Source organism: Aptenodytes patagonicus, chromosome 27, assembly GCF_965638725.1.
Source record: "Aptenodytes patagonicus chromosome 27, bAptPat1.pri.cur, whole genome shotgun sequence".
Lineage (NCBI taxonomy): Eukaryota > Metazoa > Chordata > Aves > Sphenisciformes > Spheniscidae > Aptenodytes > Aptenodytes patagonicus.
The window spans coordinates 1780701-1799847 of NC_134975.1; the positions used below are offsets into that span (position 1 = coordinate 1780701).

The 19147-nt window shown below is 71.8% G+C and overlaps 3 protein-coding genes across 3 annotated transcripts; all 3 read left to right on the forward strand.

The window, feature by feature from the left end:
• The first annotated feature begins 374 nt into the window (after positions 1-374).
• On the forward strand, positions 375-4152 carry TAMALIN (trafficking regulator and scaffold protein tamalin). Its single transcript, XM_076360334.1, has 8 exons — positions 375-509; positions 2095-2144; positions 2597-2651; positions 3057-3159; positions 3246-3339; positions 3409-3475; positions 3553-3619; positions 3694-4152. Exons 1-8 carry the CDS (start codon positions 375-377, stop codon positions 4119-4121), a joined length of 999 nt encoding a protein of 332 aa, XP_076216449.1. The 3' UTR covers positions 4122-4152.
• A 4108-nt stretch (positions 4153-8260) lies between these two features.
• Positions 8261-13225, forward strand: NR4A1 (nuclear receptor subfamily 4 group A member 1). The gene is given in 8 exon segments (XM_076360430.1): positions 8261-8300; positions 8303-8467; positions 10839-11647; positions 11892-12021; positions 12144-12295; positions 12369-12571; positions 12653-12831; positions 12920-13225. Coding segments are annotated over 8 exon segments (1935 nt in total). The 3' UTR covers positions 13177-13225.
• Positions 13226-15550: 2325 nt separating this feature from the next.
• On the forward strand, positions 15551-17792 carry LOC143171378 (autophagy-related protein 101-like). The gene is given in 4 exon segments (XM_076360319.1): positions 15551-15569; positions 15572-15632; positions 16414-16705; positions 16842-17792. Coding segments are annotated over 4 exon segments (777 nt in total). The 3' UTR covers positions 17247-17792.
• Positions 17793-19147: the final 1355 nt, after the last annotated feature.

Consider the following 19147-nt stretch of genomic DNA (forward strand, 5'->3'; position numbering starts at 1 on the left):
GGTTTCTCCCGTTATGGTCCCCAAGATGATCTCCGGGCCGATGCAGCCCCTCCTTGGTCCCCCGCGGCACCCCGCCCTGCGCCCCCAGGCCCCCGCCGTCCCCACGGTCCCTGCTGCCCCACAGCATCACCCCTGGGACACCCCCCCCCCCCCCCCCCCCCACGCTGGAGCCCACGGGGTCCCTGCGCGGGACCTGGGCCCCGGCTGGGGCGGTGCCGGGGGCGGGGCTTCCCGCAACTGGGCGTGGTTTAGCGCATAACGGGGCGTGGTTAGAGGCAGAAAGGGGCGTGTTCTCCACGGAGGGGGGCGTGCCGGGCGCTGGCCCCGCCCCCCGCGGGCTGATATAGCGGCGCGCGGGGCGGCGCGGCCCGGCCATGACCCTGCGGCGGCTGCGGCGGCTCCGGCCGAAGGAGGAGGATGCGGCGGCGGCGGCCCCGGAGCGCCCCGGCCCCGCCGACGTCTACCGGGCGCTGGCGGCCGCCGGCGGCACCCTGCCCCGGGTGCGCAAGGTAGGGCTGCCGGCAGCCCCGGGCGCGGGGAGGGCGGGGGAGCCTCCCCGGTGCCCCCGGTTTGTGCACCGGGGCCGGTGGGATAACCGGCGCCGCGACCGGCAACGGGCTGGGGGGGGGGGGGGACCGGGGATGCGGGGTGTCCCCGTCCCGCGCGGCCACCGGTGCTTGCACCCTGCAGGGCTGCCCCGGCGTCTTCTCCTGGGCTCTTGTCTTGCCCCGGTGTCCTCCTCGTGTCCCTCCCTGTGTCCCGGTCCTGCCCCGGTGACCCCCTCCAGCCTCTTCTCCTGCCCCAGCACCTCCCCACCCCGGCCCCATCCTGCCCCAGCATCTTCCCAGTGTCCCCCTCTTGCTCCAGTGTTGTCCCCCCAAGTGTCACGTCCTGTCCCGGTTCCTCCCCACGTCCTGCCCTGCAGCCTTCGGGGTGCAGGGACAGGCCCCCACCCCAGTGTACGTGGCCATGTCACCGGGCCAGGCCTGTCCCCATAGCCCCCAGGCACTGCCCCGCAGGGAGGGCAGGGGGACAGGGCACAAGGTACCCCGGGGTCTGGTTTGGTGGGATGCAGGACCATCTGCCACCGCGCCCCTGGGAAAGCCCCTCTCCGGCGGCGCTGGGGCTGTCACCGCCCTGATGCTCCCCCCGGCCCCGCGGCACTTCCTGAGCGTCGGGGGGAAGCGAGAGCGGAGCCGACATCCGGAGCAGAAGTGGCTCTCGCGGCCGTGCTGGCGTGGGCCGGGTCACGTGCGGCAGCCTGGCTCCCACTCGCTGGCCAAGGCCACCGCTGGAGACATCCCCAAGGGGGCTGGAGCGTCCCGCGTCACCTTCCCATCACTGGGGTGACGTGGGGGCCCGACGTGACGGGCGGCAACTTTCCCTATGGTGAACGCACCCGATTCTGGTGGTTTTGCACTTAAACACCCGCGGATGCATTCGGGATGGCCGGCCACGGGGCTGGTGACACCCGTGTGGCACAGAGCAGAGGGAGCCGGTGGAACCCGGCCACCACCAAGATGAGCCACGTGCCACTCTCGAGGCACAGCTCACGGTGACATCAGCCACACTGTGCCTGGGCTGCCAGAGTCCAGCGGCCGCGGAGGGGCATTTGGGGACAGCCCTGTCACCTCCTGCCCTGCGGCGAGGGTCCTGCAGTGCCCGGCCGGTCCCTCCGCCCGCCCACGCCTCCACGCCCTCCACAACAGGGACATTGTCTGGGCCGGGGGGGGGGGGAATTTTGCATGAAAAAACCCGACTTTGTGACCACAACAGGGCCCCTCTGTGCCCGGGCCCCCCCCGGAGCGTGGCGTGGGGTGGGGTGCGGCACGGGCTGACGTCAAAGCGTGGGGCGAGCGCGGAGCAGATGTGAGGGTGGCTTTGAGGACCGATAAAAGCCTCGTTATGCCCGGCTGGCTGGGGGGGGCGGTGAGCGCACCCGGGTGCTGGTTCGGTGCCGGCTTGGCACGACGCTCCCCTGGGATTCGGTGGGGTCCTGATGGCACAGCCCGTTTCGGCTGTCCCTGGAGGGGGGTGGCAGGGGGATGTGCCCCGGGACGGTGTCCCCTGCTGATGGCTCTCCCTCTGCCGCAGGGCGCGGGGTTCAGGTGGGCGTCCCCGAGCCAGTCCCCAGAGGAGCACAGGTAGGGACGGGAGACGGGGCTCTGCTGATGGGGGGGGGGGGCATGCAGGAGCAGGGCTGGGGTTGGTGTCCCAGCGGGTTGGGGCTTGGCCCCCCGGACACTGATCCGCTCTGGACACCCTGTGGGGGCTGGAAATGGGGGTGATTTTATGGGGGAACCTGGGGTGGGTGAGAGCAACGATGGAGTCACAGCTCCCTGGGAGGCCCTGACACCGCCCCTGACCCGGACCCCACAGGGACCTTGCCTGGCACCCACGGGACAGGCTGCAGGGCTCTGGCCAAGGCCAGTTTTGGGGCCGGTCCTGTCCCTGGGGTCCCGACCCTGCCCAGCACAGAGAAAACCCAAACCCCGAAGCGGCGTTTCATTAGAGAAGTGCCCGAGGTCTCGGTGGGCGAGTCGGGGTTGGGGGGTGCCAGGGGCTCTGCCTTGTCCCTGATCCCCGTGTCCCACAGGAGGGTGGTGACGCTGGAGAAGAAGGCAGAGGAGACCTTCGGCTTCGAGATCCAGGTGGGTTCCGTGCCGAGCTGTGCCGTGCCGTGCCACGCTATGCCAAGCTGTGCCGTGCTGAGCCATGCCACGCCACGCTCCCCGCCCTTCCAGCCCGCACCTTGCTTTGCATCGAGGGTATTTTTAAATTGTCTCTGAGCCAGGGTTTATTTTTAGCTGTGACGGAGCTGCCTGGTTACCGAAGCCTCCCCCAGCCGTGATGGCGGGGGCGGCCAGGGGGGCCCCACCTGGGGCACAGCCAACCGGGGCGAGATCCCCCCCCCCACCCCCGCCCAGGGCTGGTGTGCTGCCCTGCATCACCCGGCAGCAATTAAATGCTGCAATTGCCACCTCATGGCTGCTGCCTGGGGGAGACACTGGGGGTCGGGGAGTCCCCGTGCCCCTCACCGGCCCCCCTTGTTTCAGACCTACGGGCTGCACCACCAGGACAGGAACAGCGTGGAGATGTTCACCTTCGTGTGCCGGGTGCACGGCGGGAGTCCAGCCGAGGCGGCGGGACTCAAGGCCGGTAAGTGCATTGCTGGGGAGGCCAGGGGGGCCCCGGCAGCGGGGACCGGCATCCCTGAGCCCGTCGTCCCCCCCCCGCCACTGTAGGGGACACGATCACAGGGGTGAATGGGCTGAACATGGAGGGCGTCCGGCACCGCGAGATCGTGGAGATCATCAAGAGCTCAGGCAACATGCTCCGGTGAGCTGGGGGAGTGCGGGGGGTCCCAGGTGGGCCCCGGCCCCCACACTGACGGCTGCTGCCCCACAGGCTCGACACGCTCTATGGGACATCCATCCGGAGGGCCGAGCTGGAGGCCCGGCTGCAGTACCTGAAGGTGGGGGGGGCTGGGGGGGTTAGGGGGGGCTGGGGACCCCCCCCACGGGGTCCTCACCCCCCTCTGCTTCCCTGCAGCAAACGCTCTATGAGAAGTGGGGGGAGTACCGCTCGCTGATGGTGCAGGAGCAGCGGCTGGTGCGGGGTGAGTGGGGGCCGGGGGGGGGGGCTGTGGGGCACTCCCTGGCCCCCCCTGACCCCCCCCATGTCCTCCCTCAGGCGTGGTGGCCAAGGACCCCAGCATCTACGATACGCTGGAGTCGATACGCTGGTGCCTGCAGGGTGAGGGGGGGCTGCCCGGCAGCTCCCCCCGCGCCAGCGCCTGCGGCAGCGACGACTCCCTCTACCAGACCTGCCTCTTCGCCTCCACCGACTCGCTGGATGGGGACAAGGACGGGGACAAGGATGGGGACAGCGGGGGTCCCGCGCCCCCCCTGCCACGACCCCGGCCGGCCCTGGCCCGCAGCACCAGCCTTAAGTGCGGCGGGGGGCCGGGGGCCGCGGGGCGGCTGTGGGCCCGGGCCGGGGACCCCGGGGAGGGGGCGGCTGCCCCCCGCAAGGGCCGGCACAGCAGCTTCCGCCGGCGGCTGCTCAAGTTCATCCCGGGACTGAACCGGGCGCTGGAGGAGGAGGAGAGCCACCTCTAGCCGGGGGCACCGCCGGCCCCCCCAGGCCTATTTATTTATTTATTGCAAGGGGCTGCACGCCCCCCCCCCCCCCCCCGCCTCCCCGGGGGCTGCTGGAAGGAGCTCGGGGTCGGCCCCGGGGGTCCCGGCTCGGCCGCTGTCTGTGGGGGTCACGGCACCAAGGGACAGAGGCAGGCACCCTCCCCGAGGTGGCTCGCGAAGCCACCACTCATCTCAGGAATCGGTGCCCTCCTTGCTGGGGGCACCAGGGGGACTCAGCCTCCCCCTCCCCCCCTCCCCCAGCTCAGGGGGCCATGGGGGTCCTGCCTCCCGCCACCCCTGGGGCTTTTGTACCATGCCAGCGCGCTCGGCGCTCGCCAATACAGAGACTTTTTGCAGCGGCGTGTGGCTGTGACTGGGGGGGGCCAGAGCCCCGTGGGGATGGGGACGGGCTGGCTGGGAGAGGACGTGTCCCCCGGGGGAGCCCCCCAGGCTGCAGCTCCCCTCGGCCCCCCCGTGCTGCCGCCTTTGCCCTCCCGCCTGCCAGCTAGGCTCTGGGCAGGAAGGCCTCGGCGTCACCGATGTCACCTCAGATCCTTGTGGGCTCCCGGGGACCCCCGTGTGTCCCCCACCTGCCGCAGCCCCCCATGCCATGGGCCATGTCCCAGCGCTGCGGGGCCCCGGCCAGGCCCTTCCTGCCCCGCTTCCTCCGGCAGCCGGCGGGAAGCCGGTCCCGCCCCGAGCCCTTCCGGCTGCGGGGGCCGGGGTGCCCGCGGGGAGCAGGACGGGCATGGGGGTCCACCCCCCCTCCCTGTCCCGTTGCCCCCCAGTCCCACCAAAGCAGCACCCGGAGGCCTTGGGGTGCACAGAGTCCCCCCCCCCTTCGCTGTTGCAGTGAGCACCCACAGGTGCACGGGGGTGGCCTTGCACAAGGATTCCCTTGGACGAGGGTGGCCTTGCACGAGCGCTCCGTGCAAGCACCGAGAGCCCACAGCCCTCTGCCACAGACCTGTGGGGGAGCGTGGGGCTGCGCTCTGTGCCTCAGTTTCCCCTCTGGCTTATGCCCCTCTCTGGCTGGGTCACTGTGTGTTTGGGGAGCCCCGGGGAGCCCCAGCTCTGAGCTCCTGCACCCCACAGCCGGGCCCTGCGGTGCCCAGCCATGGCTCAGCCCCCTGGGACCCTAGGGCGTCTGCAGGAGATTTTGGGGATGAGAACCTGGGGGCACGGGGGGCTGCGCTGTGCTGCAGTGGGGCGTGCACGTGTGTGCTGCAGGGCTGCATGTGCATGCGTGTGCATGCTGCAGGGCTGTGTGTGCACACATGTGCCGCATGCCTGCACGTGTGCACGGGACAGGGCCGCGGGGGTGTGCATGGGCCCGGCCGGCTCCCCGCCGCTCTCCTGCCTTGTCCCCGTTCCAGGACGGCTCCGTGCTTGGACATTTATGGTCTGGCTGACGGGGCCGCACTCACAGCCCCAGCTCGCGGCGCCTGCCCACGCGCTGCCAGGGTCGGGGCACCCCGTCCCCATCACAGCCGTCACGGGACCCCCCCCCCCCCCCGCGGCAGCTGCCACCCCACGCGGAGCTTTTTTTAGCCCCAACCTGGGGCTGTGTGTGCCTGGGGCTAGGCAGGCGCCGGCTGGACACTGGGGTCACGCGTGGCACCGGCTGAGCCGGGCAGTGCCGATGGGGCCGAGGCTACGGGGTACGACCCGGGAACGCCCCGGAGCAGCCTGTCATTACCGACAAATATAGGCCCGGGGCAGGGAACCAGCACCGGCCATGGGCACCCTGCAACCACGCCCGGACCGTGGGCACCCTGCAATCCCCCAACACCCACCCAACCCCGAGCACACGGGGCCTGGGGGTAGCGGGAAGGGCCGGCTGGTGGCCACCGTGTCCTTACTGGGGTGTTGGGGCGGATCCGGCACCCCTGGGCCGGTGCGAGCCGGGGCTCCCCCCACACACCCGGTGGCCTTGCTGGGGTGACCGGGCTCAGGTTTCCTCCCCCAGAGCCGGCCGGGCCCTGCGGCCTCTCCCGGGGTACAGCTAATCCCGGGTGCGGGGGCCACCAGCGTCACCCTCCTGCCGCCGGCAGCACCACCACCGGCTCGGCCACCAAGTGAGGGGTGCAAGGGAGCTGCGGCCGGCCGCGGTCTGCGACCCCGGTGGCTCCGGGACCCCCCAGTTGGCTCCTGGACCCTCGACAGCTCCAGGACCCCCGGTCTGACCCTGCCCCGGGGGGCTCCTGGCCGTACCCCCGGGCTGGCACCGGCTGTGCTCCCCGGTTGGCACCGGCCGCAGCCCCGGGCTGAGCCCCGGTACCGGCCGCGCCGCTCGCGGGGACCCCGGAAGGTCCCGGCCGAGACCGGGGGATCACCGCGGGGGCGGCCCCGGAGATGCCGCGGGATCCCGGGGACGTCAGCGGCCAGGTGTGACGTCACGGGGCCCCCGCCTGGGGCGGGCGGCGCGCGGGGCCGCGCGGCGGCGGGAGCCGGGGCCGGAGCGAGGTAACGGGCGGCGGGAGGAGGCGGCGGCGGCGCCCGGCCCCGGGCCGTCACCCCCGGTACCCCGGAGTCCCCCCGGGCTGCCGGTGCCGCACCCCCCGCTCCCCTCCGGTGCCGGGCTGCCCCCCTCGCCGCTCCTCGCGGGGCCGGGGGGGTCCCGTGAAGCCGGGCAGGGTCCCGGCGCCGGGGGTCCCGGCAGCTCCTTCCCGGGTCTGGTCCCCGCCGTGCCGCCCCGACGCCCCGGGGATGGGCCGGTGCCCGACACGCAGCCCCCGGCGCGGGCTGCGGCTCCCGGGGCACGGCGGTACCGGCCCGAGGGCTGCTCCGCTCTCCCGGCGGAGCCGTGCCGGGGGGGAGCTCTGCCGCTGCGGGGGGCATTGCTGGGGTGGCACTAACCAGGGTGGCACTAACGGGGGTGGCACTAACGGGGGGAGGGGGGACACATTGCCCGGGCTGCCCGACCGGGGTGAGGGGACCGGGCACGGCGGGTCGGGTCCCCCAAGATTCCCGGTTCGCCCCCGGGAGCGGGTACCGGGGGGGGGTACCGGGTCCCTCTCCGCCCGTCCCCCTCCCTCCCTCCCGCCGGCCCGGCCCGGCCCCGCACGGCTGAGCTCATCTTTCCAGCCCGCGGGCGGTGTTCCCGGCGCTGGGCGCCCGCCAGCAGCCGCCGCTCTTTCCATCGTCCCGGCCAGGGTCTCCCCGCGGGGACCGGGCGGGGGGGAACGCGGGCGTCCCGCCTCCTCCCCTCCCGGGATCAGCCTCCCCGGGCACCGAGCGGGAGAAGACCGGGGGTACCGGCACCGGGGACGCCGAGTACCGAAGATACCGGCTCAGATGGGCACTGGGCATAGCGGCACCGGGGATACGGGAGAGCACCGGCGATGGGGGCTCCGGGGACAGCGGCACCGAGGGGGCACCGGGGATGGGGGCTCCGGGGATAGCGGCACCGAGGAGGCACCGGGGACGGGAGCACCGGAGATACCGGCGCCGAGGGGGCACGGGGGATGGGGGTACCGGGGATGGGGGCACCGAGGGGGCGCCGGGGATACCGGCCCCGGAGATATCGGCACCCAGGGGGCACCGGGGACGGAAGCACCGGGGGATGCCAGCACCGGGGTACCAGCAGCGAGGGGACGCCAGCACCGGGGTACCAGCAGCGAGGGGACACCGGGGACGGGGGCACCGGAGATACCGGCGCCGAGGGGGCACGGGGGATGGGGGTACCGGGGATGGGGGCACCGAGGGGGCGCCGGGGATACCGGCCCCGGAGATATCGGCACCCAGGGGGCACCGGGGACGGAAGCACCGGGGGATGCCAGCATCGGGGTACCAGCAGCGAGGGGACACCGGGGATACCGGCCCCGGGGACACCGGCACCGATGAGGCACCGGAGATACCAGCACCGAAGGGGCACCGAGGATGGGGACACCGGGGACACCGGCCCCGGGGATACCGGCCCCCGGAGGGCCCCGGGCCCTGCTGCCGTCCCTGCCCGTCCCGGCTCGCCGCTCGTCCCGGTGCCGACACCGGGGCCTCCCTCCCCCCCGTCCCCCCTCGGCGGCGGCCCCGGGAGCCCCGGGGGGGCGGGGGGCGCCCGCGCTATTTTTAGCCGGGGCCGCGCGGGTATTTTTAGCGCGGGCGCCGCGGTTGCGTCAATGGAACCCCGCGTGCGTCACGGCCGCGCCCCCGCCGGAACCGCCCCCCCGCGCCTTCTACGGCGCCGCCGTGCGTCACGGGCCCGCGCGCCGCCCCGCGCGTCACCGAGCGCTTAAGAGAAAGTAGTGGCGGGGCCGGAGCCCGGCGGAGCCCGCGCAGCGGCGGCGGCGGAGCGGGAACCGGAGCGCCGCCGCGCCGGCACCCGGGTACGGGCGGCAGCGGGCTGCGGGGACCGGGCGGGGGGACACCGGGGGCGGGGTGTCCCGGGGGCAGCGGGGACGGGGGGTGCGCGCACCGGGAGGGGCACGGGGTCCGGCGTCCCGGGTGGCACCGGGGGGAGAGCCGGGGTCGGGCGTCCCGGAGGCACCGGGGGCTCAGGGCGGCGGGCGTCCTGCAAAGTGCATGGGGTCGGGCGTCCCGGTTGGCACCGGGGGGGAGCCGGTTCGGGCGTCCCGGTGGCTCCGGGGAGAACCGGATCGGGCGTCCCCGCGGCACCGGGGGGAGCCAGGTCGGGCGTCCCGGAGGCACCGGGGGCTCAGAGCGGCGGGCGTCCTGCAAAATGCATGGGGTCGGGCGTCCCGGTTGGCACCGGGGGGAGCCGGGGCTCGCGCGTCCTTCAGATACGCGAGTCCCGGCGAGCCCCGGTGCCGCTGGGGAGAGTCGGGGGTCCCGGCGGAAGGGACCGGGCGGTGTGCGCCGTGCGGGGCTGGCCCTCGGGGGTACCCGGTAGCACCGGAGAGAGCCGGGGGGGAGGCGCACCGGGTGGGGACCGGCAGAGTAAGGGGTCCCGGTCCCGGGGAGAGCCCGACGCCGGGCTCTGGGAGGAGCCGTGCAGGACCGGGAGCCGTTTCTCGGGGCTGCCCCAGCCGTGCTGGTCCCCGGTCCCGGGATCCCCCACCGGGTCCGGCTGCAGCCAGGGAGAGCCCCGGCCCCGGGGGGCTGGGGGGGGTGGGGTGGGGGCAGAGCCATCCCCAAACCGGGCATTGCCCCGGGAGCCCCGAGCAGAGCGGTCGCAGAGCCGGAGCAGGCTGGAGCGTGCAGGCAGCACTGTGGGCACTGCGGTACGGGCAGCACCGGGGGCACTGCCATGCTGCCATGCAGGCAGCACCGTGCAGGCAAGCCCCCCGCTGCCCACTCAGGCCTGGCAGCGGCTGCGTTTTGGCGAGGCAAGGCAGCAGGTGCCGGCGGGGAGGTGGGCAGCGTTACCCGCCCCCAGCGCTGCCGGCTGCTCTCGCCCGCCCGCGGCCCAGGGCCCGGTGCCAGGGGCTGCCACCAGCCCGCGCGGGCAGCGGCCTCCGGGCCCGGGCACGGGCAGCTGCCTGCACTCCCAAACGAGGAATCTGCAATTACTGCCCGGGCCGTGGGCAGCGCGGGGGCTGCTGCGGGAATTTGTGCCCGGTCTCCCGGGGGGTTCATGGCAGGGGGGGGGACCCCAAACGCCGCCAGCGAGCGGGTGAGGGCAAAAACCATTTGAATAAGGAAGCGGCAACCATGCCGGGCACTGCCTGCTGCTGCCAGGCAAACCCCATGCTGGGACCGCAGGAAGGGTCGAAGCTTTGCATGGCCCAGCCGGCGATTTGTAGCCAGGATTTGCATGCAGGCAAGGAAAGCTGCCACTGGCAGAGCCAGTGTCCCCCGCTGCCATGTCCCCAGCATGGCCTCGTGCTCCTCGGCCGTGTGCGGGGGGACAGGAGGCAGCCGGGGAGTTGCTGTCCCCTCTGAACCCACCGCCTCAGTCTGGCACAGCCCTGGTCCCCGGTGGACAGGCGCAAACCCAACCAGAGCACCGGGAGTGGACTGGGGGCTGATGCCACCCCGTGGGTGCCAGGGCTGGACCCACACTGGGTATTTTTAAACCCAGCTCCCCGGGTGGGTATCGGCTTTCTGCGCGCTGGCGAAAGCTGCCCGGACTTGGCTGGGGGAAGCCAGGGGCCGGCGGGTGAGCGGGCAGCGGTGCTGTGCCGGGGCTGCGGCGGCCGGGGGCCAGGCACGGTGTGACCTTTAAAGGTCTGCAAGATGAATTACATTATCGTCTTGCCATCGGGGTGACTCCTGGCTTGGCTTTCAGTTGGACCTGGGACTCCTGTTACGTCTTATGCGGGGCCGGATCCGTGCCGCATTGTCAGGGGGCTGCAGGGACGGGGGGGCGGACTCCTCTCCCCCCTGCAGCTGGCAGGTCTGGCTGTGTTTGCCTTTCCAAAAGGCTCCGGTACGGGTGGTGGTGGGGAGTCGGACCCTCGAGCCCTGGTTCAGCCTGGGCTTCAGCTTCCCCCGGCCAGCCCGGGGCTCGGGAATCTGCCGGCCGCATTCCTCCCTCCTTTCCTTTCGGCGGCTTTGCTAAGCCAGCGTTTTGGGGAATGTCCTTTGCGCCCATTGGCTGTGGCGTGACCTTTCCCGGGGACGGCAGCAGCCGCCAGCGGCTCCGGGGGTCCGGCTCCGGCCCCGGCCGCCTGCGAGGGGGATCCCGGGGAAGCCCCCGCTGTTCTTGCCCCGTCTCCATCCTCCGCCCAGGACGGAGGGGCCGTGGGGGGTGGGTGCAGGGGTGGGGTCCCCGCTGACACCTCGCTCTCCCCACAGAGATGCCCTGCATCCAGGCGCAGTACGGCACGGCGGGCGCCGGCCCCTGCGAGCGCTGCCCGGCCGAGCTGCTCAGCCCCGAGGGCAGCCACTTCCCCATGGAGGTGGCCGGAGCGGACCTGGTGGCTGCCCCCGCCCTGCCCAGCTTCAGCACCTTCATGGAGGGCTACGCCGGTGAGTTCGACGCCTTCCTCTACCAGCTGCCGGCCGGCAGCCAGCCCGCAGCCGCCGCCGCCGCCTTCAAGCTGGAGGACTTCCAGGTGTACGGCTGCTACCCCGGCGCCTTTGGCGGGCAGCCGGACGAGACCCTCTCCTCCAGCGGCTCAGACTGTTACGGCAGCCCCTGCTCCGTCCCCTCGCCCACCACGCCAGGCTTCCAGCCGCCCCAGGCTCCGGGTTGGGAGGGCTCCTTCGGGGCGTACTCGCCCCCACCGAACTACGAGGGCGGGCGGCCCTGGGCTGAGCCGGCCAAGGGCGGTGGGTCACAGCCCCCCTTCTTCGCCTTCGGCCCCCCGGCACCCAGCCCCGGCGGGTCCCCCGGGACCCTGAAGGGGCAGGCGGGCCCCTCGCCCCGCCTGGACCCACGTCTGCTGGACACAGACGCCTTCGCCCTGGCCCAGGGCTCCCCCGGGGGCTTCGCCGGGCTGCCCCTGGCCCCCGCCTCGCCGCTGCTGGAGGGGCCGGCGCTGGCCCCCGCCAAGGCGCGCAGCCCCGGGGCGGGCGAGGGCCGCTGCGCCGTCTGCGGGGACAACGCCTCCTGCCAGCACTACGGTGTGCGCACCTGCGAGGGCTGCAAGGGCTTCTTCAAGGTAAGGGGACCCCCCCACCCCCAGACCCGCTGCCGGGATGTTCCCACAATGCTTTGCAGCAGCAGGAGGATGCTGCGGGTCACCCCGGGGAGGGGCAGGGCAGGGAGCGCGGCCCCGGGAGCCCTCCCCGCGGACGCGGAGCCGGATGCCGGGCTGGAGCGGGAGGCAGGGGAGGACAGAAGGGCTTTTGTTCGGCGGCTCGGTGCCCCGGGCTGAGCTTGGGCCGCTCCTTCCCCGCCTGCAGCGCACAGTGCAGAAGAACGCCAAGTACATCTGCCTGGCCAACAAGGACTGCCCCGTGGACAAGCGGCGGAGGAACCGCTGCCAGTTCTGCCGCTTCCAGAAGTGCCTGGCCGTCGGCATGGTCAAAGAAGGTACCTGGGTCCCATCCTGGGGTGGGGGGTCCCAGCAGGAGGGGGGGGGGGGGGGGGCCCCCTCCGCAGCCCTCCTGGCTGCACTGAGGACAGACACACTCATTGCATGTCCCTCGCCACAGTGGTCCGGACCGACAGCCTGAAGGGGCGGCGGGGCCGGCTGCCCTCCAAGCCCAAGCAGCCGCCAGACGCGTCCCCCGTCAGCCTCATCACCTCCCTGGTGCGGGCACACATCGACTCTGTCCCCAGTGCCACCAAGCTCGACTACTCCAAGGTAGGGCTGGTACCACCCCGCGCCCTCCCCGGGGCCGCGCCAGGGCCGGATCCTGACCCCGCCCTCGCGGCAGTTCCAGGAGTCGGCGCCGTGCCAGTTCGAGAAGGAGGATTCGGTGGACGTGCAGCAGTTTTACGACCTGCTCACCGGCTCCATGGACGTCATCCGCAAATGGGCTGAGAAGATCCAGGGCTTCGCCGAGCTGCCCAAGGAGGACCAGGACCTGCTGATGGAGTCAGCCTTCCTCGAGCTCTTCATCCTGCGCCTGGCGTACCAGTGAGCCCCGGCACGGCGTGGCACGGCGCGGCGGGGAGCCCAGGGCCGTGCCGGTGGGGTGACGCGTGGTTGTGCCCGCAGCTCCAAGCCGGAGGAAGGGAAACTCATCTTCTGCAACGGGGTGGTGCTGCACCGCCTGCAGTGCGTGCGGGGCTTCGGCGAGTGGATCGACGCCATCCTCGAGTTCTCCCAGAGCCTGCACCGCATGAGCGTCGACATCCCCTCCTTCTCCTGCCTCGCCGCCCTCGTCATCATCACAGGTGAGGCACTCCCCCACCCCGCCGCTGTCCCCTTCCCCACCCTGCGGCCGTCACCCTGGCCTCACGCCTCTGTGTCCCCCGCACCTAGACCGCCACGGGCTGAAGGAGCCGAAGCGGGTGGAGGAGCTGCAGAACCGCATCGTGGGCTGCCTGAAGGACCACGTGGCTGCGGCGAGGGCCGAGCCGGGCCGCCCCGGCTGCCTCTCCAAGCTGCTGGGCAAACTGCCCGAGCTGCGCAGCCTCTGCACCCAGGGCCTCCAGCGCATCTTCTACCTGAAGCTGGAGGACCTGGTGCCGCCACCGCCCATTGTCGACAAGATCTTCATGGACACGCTGCCCTTCTGAGCCCCGGGCGGGGGGTTGCTGCCAGCCCCTGACACCCCACCCCCCCACCCCCCCCTCCGGGGATGCCTGGGACCCCTCCGGGGACGCCTGGATCACTCCCAGGGACGCCTCCCCATGTGCCTTCACGGCGCCGGGCGCAGACGCACAGCAGCCCCGGTGCCTTTCCCCCCGGGGGGGGGACATCGCCGGCGCGGTGCTCCTCTTCTCCCCTGTAAAAATGCCCCCGTTGTAAATAGCGAGCGGCCAGATCCTGTACAGAGTGGGGAGCGCGGGGCTGGGGAGGGGCTCCGGCCCCCCCAGCCTCGTCCCCCTCCCCTTTATATTTTTTCTTTTTTTTTTTTTTTTTTTTTTTTCCCCCCCCCTCTTTTGGCCATTTTCTGTATATAAACTTGTACGTACATTGAGAGCTGCCGAAAGGGGCCGTTTCTCTCGTGCGTCTCCCCCGGTAATATCATCTATATTTAATATATGGTGATTTGGAAGGGGGGTGGCTGAGCGCCGGGGCTGGGGACAGCCGGGGTGCCGGAGTCGCACGTTGCCCATGCCGCTGCCCTTGAACCGTCACTCACCCCCGCGGCGGCGGCTGCCACGGCCCCGCACCTGTCACCCGCCTGATTTATCCTCCCCAAAATAACCGCGAAGCGTGACCGGGTCCCCCCCTCCCTGTGTCCCCGGGGACGCGGCCATTGGCAGGGCCAGCCCTGGCGGGGGGGGGGGGGAGGGTGGGAACGGGACACAGACATGGCGTTTGGGGTCCCTGTCCCAGACGGGGGTCTCAGGGGCCTGGGGACAGGGTGGGGGGGTCCCGGTGCGTAGGGGGGGGGGGATGCTGGGCTGGCGCAGTCCCCCGGCTTGTCCCCTTCCTCCTGCCGGGGACAGCCTCGCCCCGGAGCAAATGTTAATGGGGACACCAAGGGCCGGTGCCGAACAAGGGGCACATTGAGGCGCTGGGCCGGGGGGGCCCCACGGCGGTGCACAACAAGGGCCCCTCTGTCCCCCCCGTGCCCCCCCTCCCCGCCGCCCGCCCCCACCATGGGGAGAGCGCTGACGCACGGTCTGCGGGGGGGCCAGGAGAGCCTCGTGCAGCGGGGATGGGGGGGCACGGGGTGGGCTACCGGCACGGCACGGCTCTGCTCCGGCTGTGGGGCTGGAGTGGCCGTGCCGTGCCACAGCTCAGTAGCCGCCTGTCCCAACGTCCCTCACGGTGCCGACCCACACCCCGAAGCCACCAGGGAGGGCAGCCCCCGGCACCCCGAGGCCACCGGCTGGGTCAGAGCGGGGTGGCGGGTCCCTGTCCCCTCCCCATGGCACAGGGCTGGCCTCTGCCCACCTTGTCCCCGTCCCCAGCCCCATCCCTGTCCCCATCCCCTTGGCAGGGGCTGCTGCAGGAGGGACGGGGACGATGGTGCCAGCAGGGCCAGGTAAAAATAACTCCGTGGCCACCTCCAGCCGTGCCGGTTGCCCCGGGGCTGCACGGCAGACACATGTGTCACGGCGTGTGCCCGGCCCTCCACCTGGTGACATGCCACAGCCACAGCCACTGCCCTCCCTGCTATTTACACCAGGACACGTGTCCCCACGGTGGCGTGGGTGGCCTGATGCCAGTGCCCCAAATCTCTCTGTCCCCCGTGTCTCCACCTCCATCCATTCCCATGTCCCCCATGTCCATCCATCCCCCTGTCCCTGTGTCCCCCATGTCCCTGTGTCCATCCACCCCCCTGTCCCTGTGTCCCCCTGCCCCCCACGTCCCTGTCTCCAGTATCCCCTGTGTCCCTGTGCCCCCTGTCCCCATATCCCCATGTCCCTCTGTCCCTTGTGTCCATATGTCCCCATGTCCCCCCTTTCCTTATGCCCCTGTGTCCCCCATGCCCCTGTGGTCCCATGTCCTTGTGTCCCCGCTTTCCCCATGTCCCCACATTGGTGTCCCCCATGTCCTTGTGGCCCCTGCCCATGTCCTGTGTCCCCTGTCCCTCTGTACGTCCCCCTGTTCTCTCCTTGTCCCCTGTTGCCGTGTCCACCCGTCCCGGGCCATGGCACTGCGGGGGGTCACCGGGGGTCACCGGACCCGCAGCCCCGCTGCAGTACCGCCGCGGAGCCTCCATCCCAGGGGGCGCTGTGCGCTCGGGAGCGCCCCGAGGAAGTGAGCCGCTCTGCGCCGCCGTAGGACCAGCTCTGTGGCGTTCCCTCCCGGAACGAACCAAGCGGGCAGCGGTGCGAAGGGGGGGGGGGGGCGAGCCGCAGAACGGGGACGGCGATTCCGCCCCCGGGGCCGCACCGCGGACGGGAACTGTATCGGGGGGCACAGCGTTACCGACGACAGGTGTAGCGTGGGGAAACACGGCTTCTACGGCGGGAGGCGCCGCCACTTCGGTAGATGGTGTGCCCCGACCCCCCCCCTTAGCAGATGGGCTGCTCCGCTTCCCTCCTCCCCGCGGTCAGATGGTCGGTCCCCGGCGGTGAGTGCGGGCCCGGCCGGCGGCGCTGAGGGGGGCCGGGGCCCCGGGAGAGGGCGAGGGGGACCGGGACCGCGGGGGTGAGGGGGGCCGGGGCCCCGGGAGAGGGCGAGGGGGACCGGGACCGCGGGGGTGAGGGGGGCCGGGGCCCCGGGATAGGGTGAGGGGGGCCGGGACCGCGGGGGTGAGGGGGGCCGGGGCCCCGGGAGAGGGCGAGGGGGACCGGGACCGCGGGGGTGAGGGGGGCCGGGGCCCCGGGATAGGGTGAGGGGGGCCGGGACCGCGGGGGTGAGCGGGGCCGGGACCCCGGGATAGGGCGAGGGGGGCCGGGACCGCGGGGGTGAGCGGGGCCGGGACCCCGGGAGAGAGTGAGAGGGGCCGGGACCGCGGGGGTGAGGGGGGCCGGGGCCCCGGGAGAGAGTGAGGGGAGCCGGGACCGCGGGGGGTGAGCGGTGACGGAGCCCTGGGTGAGGGTGAGGTCGGCTGGGGGCCGAGGAGGGCCGGGGCCCTCCGCGGGGGGAGTGGGGCGTGGGGGGGGGGGCTCGGACCGGGACGTCTGGATCCCTGTAGGATATTGGGGGGCCCGGACCGGGACCCCTGGGCCCCTGTGTGAGGGTGAGGGGGCCAGATCAGGACACCTGGGTCCCTGTGGGGTGGGGAGGGCACACACTGGGGCACCAGGGTCCCCAGGGGGTGGGTAAAGGGGCTGTTACCCAGAGCTGTCCCCCAAGCAGGGGCACAACTACCCCCCCGGCCCTGCCCCAACACCTTTCTTTCCTCGCAGGACCTGCCGTCGCGCCCACTCCCCCGGAGCCGCCCCCGCCATGAACTGCCGCGCGGAGGTGCTGGAGGTGTCGGTGGAGGGTCGGCAGGTGGAGGAGGCCATGCTGGCGGTGCTCCACACCGTCCTGCTGCACCGCAGCACCGGCAAGTTCCACTACAAGAAGGAGGGCACCTACTCCATCGGCACCGTGGGCACCCAGGACGTGGACTGTGACTTCATCGACTTCGCCTACGTCCGCGTCTCCTCCGAGGAGCTGGACCGGGCCCTCCGCAAGGCCGTCGGGGAGTTCAAGGTAAGGAACCCCACAGTGACCTGGCAGGGCTGAAAGCGGGAGCTTAAAAACCTGCGGGCTGTGCCGTGTCCTCGCCTGCGAGGGGAGGGTCAGTCCCTGGCCCCCCCCTGAGCGGGGCCACGTGCTCTCTCGGCAGGACGCGCTGCGCAACTCGGGCAGCGATGGGATGGGGCAGATCTCCCTGGAGTTCTACCAGAAGAAGAAGTCGCGCTGGCCCTTCTCGGACGAGTGCATCCCCTGGGAGCTGTGGACCATCAAGGTGAACGTGGTGAACCTGGCTAACGAGCAGGAGCGGCAGATCTGCCGGGAGAAGGTGGGCGAGAAGCTCTGCGAGAAGATCATCAACATCGTGGAGGTGATGAACCGCCATGAGTACCTGCCCAAGATGCCCACCCAGTCGGAGGTGGACAACGTCTTCGACACCAGCCTGAAGGACGTGCAGCCCTACCTGTACAAGATCTCCTACCAGATCACGGACTCCCTGGGCACCTCGGTCACCACCACCATGCGCCGGCTCATCAAGGACACGCTGGCTCTCTAGGGCCTTGGTGCCACCGAGGCGGGTTCACCACACGTGGTGACACCTCTCCGGCACAGCCCGCAGCTCTTTGGGACAGCATCTCTGCTTGGATCCTTCCTCTCCGCCTCCAAAAAGCCTCTGCAGGGAGCTGGACTCGGCCTGGCCCTTAATTGGGGGTTGCTGCTGGTTTGGTTTGCACTGCAGGGCACTCGCCCATCCCGGAGAACCGGCTCAGCGGCTCCCGGATCGGCTGAGGGGTGGTGAGTCCTCGGGGCGAGAGCTGCTGGTCGGCGTGTGCGGCGCTGGCTCGGCGCTGGGCTCGTGGCCCGGCAGAGCGATGCTGGGTATCGGCACGGAGCAGGGATGGCGCCCGAACCCCGTCTGGCCCTGCCTGCGGCCACTCTCCAGCTCGCTCTGCGCGGCACGGCCAGCACCAGCCTCATTCCTTGTCACCGCGTGTCCCCCCCGGCGGCACCCCCCGTCCCTGGGACTGAGCCGCTTCCCTGCAGGGCCCGGAGACGAGCTCGCTGCCTCCTTTGGGGCAAAAATAAAGTATTTCTCCTTTCACATGGAGTCTCGTCACCTCCTGGCTGTTGATGGGGCTGGCTTCCATGGGATGCGGGGCAGCAGGCGCCGAGGCTGGGCTGGGGGACCCCATCCCCTCCCCGTGCCGGGGGACCCCATCCCCTCCCCGTGCCGTGGGGCTCACCTGCCACAGTGGCGAGAGGCAGGGAGGAGCAGTGGGACGGGGGCTGACGCCCCCGGGTCGGGTCAGTGCTGCCCACCCCCCCCCGGGGAGCGATACCCCTGAATGGGGCAGCCCCAGCTGCCCCCCAAGTGCACCCAGGGGAGGGGAGGGGGTGATCCCCCTTCTGTGCAGGACTCTGCACCCCTCCACAGCACCAAGGAGGGGGGGCAAAGCCGCTTCCCCTGCCCGGGGCGGGGGTGTCTGTTGGGCACCAGCTTCTCAGCAGAGTGAGGGGGGCCGCGCGGGCGGCTAAGATGGTTCCTGACATCACTTAAACCCTCCCCATCTGTCGCCGACCCGCCACCGTCCCGCACGCCCGCACTCCGCTTCTGGGAGGAAGAGGAGGAGGAGGAGGAGATGAACGCCAGCATGCAGGCCAGTGCCTGGGGGGACGTGAGGGTGGCCAAGGCCGCCCAAATCACCGTCGTCCTGGTGCTCTGCCTCACCGTCACCTTCGCCGTCTTCTTCCTCGGCTGCAACCTGCTGCTGCAGGCAGAGAGTCTGGCGGGAGCCCCGGCGCAGGGGGAACGGCGGCCATCCCGTGAGGCCGAGGAGGCCGCCGAGAGGGCGTAGGGACTGGCCCGAGCCCAGCGGACAGTCGGATGGATGGACGGATGGAGGGACGGATGGAGGGACGGATGGAGGGACGGATGGAGGGACAGCGACATCTTTGCCCGCAGCATCTTCCATGGCGCTTGGGGACGGAGCGGGATGGCGCTGGGGGCCACAGCATCCCCGGCTTGTACAGATGGATTGAAAGGCAACGGGGCCAGCGGAGCCGCTGGGGGGGACCCGGGGGGCTGGTCCTGGGGCTGGGTCTGGATCCAGCCATGGGCGCGGTGGTGCTGGTAATCCTTCCCCCCCTCCTCCCAAGAGGATTAGGGGGAAACTTTTATTCCCTGTTACAGGGCTAATCCCTGGGGCTGGCCGGGCAGGCACCGCTCGCGGCTCGGGGAGGGTCTGGGGGCCACATCCTGCCCCTCTGAACCCCTTGTACCCCGACAGCAGAGATGCCAGGACCGCATCCTGCCACCCCAAACCCTTTCTGCCCTTCTCCTAGAGATGCAGTGACCCCATCCCGCTCCTCCCGCTCCTTTAGACCCTGCTGGCAGAGATGCAATGGCCACATCCTGCCCCTCCGTTGCTCCCGGGGCCGCATCCTGCCCCTCCACAC

Excerpts from the sequence above, each read along its gene's own strand:
- TAMALIN (XM_076360334.1), top strand. The coding sequence starts at position 375 with ATGACCCTGCGGCGGCTGCGGCGGCTCCGGCCGAAGGAGGAGGATGCG. Across the intron at positions 2,652-3,056 it reads CCTTCGGCTTCGAGATCCAG|ACCTACGGGCTGCACCACCA; the intron begins GTGGGTTCCGTG and ends CCCTTGTTTCAG. Across the intron at positions 3,620-3,693 it reads GGAGCAGCGGCTGGTGCGGG|GCGTGGTGGCCAAGGACCCC; the intron begins GTGAGTGGGGGC and ends GTCCTCCCTCAG.